Below are 2,528 nucleotides of genomic sequence, written 5' to 3' on the forward strand. Positions count from 1 at the left end.
AAAAAAAAAAAGAGTTAAGAGAAGTGAAGCATGAGCCATTCCAAACAGCAAACTCCTCTCTTCCAGCCCTGTAGGACCTATTTTCTGGCTCTTCCCAGACCTACTCACTGTCCCTTACCCAATCAGGACCTTTCCCTTCCTCCCTCCCTCACATGGCACCAGCCTCCATCCCCCCTGGTAGTCTGCTGGAGGTCAGAGGGCTTGTCCTCTACAGAATCTTGCCCACCCACATCCTTCCCAGGACCCAGTGATCTATCTTCCTATGTCCTGATTCAACTAGAATACACTTTAAACCCCCTCAGAGTCCCTCTCCAACAGAGTCCAATAGTTTTCCCTCACTCACAACCCAGTGAGACCAACCTTCCTCACTTAAGGGTTCCCTCCTACTCCCTTCAAGATTTATCCAGTCATGATTCAATGAGATGGCCCCTACCCTTCACAGTGACTCCTCTACAAAGCCTTGGGTGGGTTAGTTAGATTAATCTTCTTCATTCATGGTCCAATGAGTTCACCCTTCTATCTAGCCTCAATATTCCTCATACAGGGATACCTGGTTTCCCTCATTCAGAGTTCCTCCCTTCTCCCCCATAGTACCTTACTCAGGGTCTCCCTATCTCAGAGTCTCCCCCAGGGAGGAACTCTCTCAACAAGGGTCTACTCATGGTACAATGCTATAGCCTTTCATTCTGTCAAGAGTTCCCCCTCCCAAAAGAATCAAGTGGTCAGAGGGTTCCCCCAAAAGCCCAGTGATCTCCCCTCCATGTAGTCCAAGGTTTCATTTTTTCACCTCCTTTCCCCAATAGGAACTGTTGTTATTACCCATTCAGGGCCTTCTTCACCTCAGGCCTAATGCAATCACCCTTAATCATCCAATGGTACTCCCCCTCATACAAGAACTCCACCAACCAAGAAAACCGACAACATCTGGGGTCTTTCCTCGATCCCCAGGTATAATGGTATTTCTCACAAACTTTCTACCTCCCACCGGCTAATGGTATTGCCCTCTCAAGGGCTCCCCCCCCCCCGCCGTCATGACGCAAACCGCCCAACACCCGCTTCCTTCCTCTCCAGGCAAAATGGTTTCACCTTCTCAGGATCTCATTCTCAATGCCCAACATTATCATCACCCAGCGATGGCCTGTGTCCCCCGCACGGGCCTGAAAGTCTTGTCCCTTTCAAGTCTGAATAAAGTACCGCCTACTCAAAGACGGTCTCCCCCGCCCACAAGGCTAACAGAATCCAACCTTCAGAGCCACCACAGTACCTCAGAATCCAATACTCTCCCACTCAGAGCCTCAGTTTTCCTTCTCCAGATCAACCCCTTACACTCTGAATCCGCCCCAACCAACCTGTTCTCAGAGCTAGTGACACAACCTCCCTCTATCCCAACCCCCGGTAGCCTAACCCGGTGGTCTTTCCCACCGCGAGAGACACCTGCATCCGCTGAAACTCCTCCTCAGACAGAGCTTGCGCCATGTTCCTCCCCCCACCCCCCCACGGCCAGCTTTCTGCGCAGACGCAGCGCGCACCTTCTGTCAGTATTAAGGTCGGACCAAACCACTGGCTACGAATGGAAGGGGTAGAACCTAATTCAGAAGTTCATCATTTTGGAGACAAAGAGAACAAAACTGACAGGTTAGCTGAATTGTAATTTAATGTTCTGCCAGAACGCAAGTCATCTGATTGGCTTTTGAGCTTTTATACACATGACGGTGCGACATTATGGCATTCCTGTCTCAGTTGGACTCGTTTGCCGACAGAAATCACTCTTCTGCGGTATTCCTTTAATGAGAATGGTTGACTTAATAATTGCAGAAATGAAAGCGGAAGCTTTGGTCTTGTTCCCGCCCTCTTCTGGTGACCCCAAAGGGAAATCCCGCCCCTCGTGAAAGGCTTAGCCCCTTTTTTTTTCTTTTAAGGACGTGACACTGATTTTATTAACCTGATACTGTACATCATGTTAGGTAAAGGACCTAGCCACCGATAAACTAAAAATACCTGAAAGAGGCTGGACAGTGGCTCGCGTCTGTAATGCTAACACTCTCAGAGGCTGAGTTGGGAGGATCGTTTGAGGGCAGGAGTTCAAGACCCATCCCTACTAAAAATAGAAAAATTAGCCAGGCGAGGTTCTAGTCCCAGCCAACTCCTGAGGCCGAGGCAGGAGGATCCAGGGAGCCCAGGAGTTTGAGATTGCCGATTGCGGTGAATTATAATCGTGCGACTGCACTCTAGCCCGGGAAGAGCAAAACCATGCCCCTCTCCATCATTTGGAAATGGAAAGGATCAAAACAATTTTGATAAAACAAGACCATATATGGAGGATTTTTTTAGTTCCTGACCTCGAGACTTATTATAAAGCTACAATAATCAAGAACAGAGGTCCTCAGACTTTTAAAACAGGGGGCCAGTTCACTGTCCCTCAGACGGTTGGAGGGCCGGATTGCAGGCCCAGGGATGAGTCGGCTGCTAAGCAGGACAGGCAGCAGCAGCAAAAACACCGGGCGGGGCAGATAAATGTCCTAGGCAGG

At 49.4% G+C, this 2,528-nt stretch overlaps 1 protein-coding gene across 1 annotated transcript in view; it reads right to left on the reverse strand.

Annotated features, from left to right (window-relative positions):
• GRIPAP1 (GRIP1 associated protein 1) overlaps positions 1–1,506 on the reverse strand; it is a 38,210-nt gene extending 36,704 nt beyond the window's left edge. The window contains exon 1 of the mRNA XM_023519039.1: positions 1,435–1,506. Coding sequence (XP_023374807.1) covers positions 1,435–1,476 — 42 coding nt within the window. The 5' untranslated portion in view covers positions 1,477–1,506. The remainder of the gene's footprint in view (positions 1–1,434) is intronic.
• Positions 1,507–2,528: the final 1,022 nt, after the last annotated feature.

Source organism: Otolemur garnettii, unplaced genomic scaffold (assembly GCF_000181295.1).
Source record: "Otolemur garnettii isolate 467f Iridium unplaced genomic scaffold, OtoGar3 scaffold00153, whole genome shotgun sequence".
NCBI lineage: Eukaryota > Metazoa > Chordata > Mammalia > Primates > Galagidae > Otolemur > Otolemur garnettii.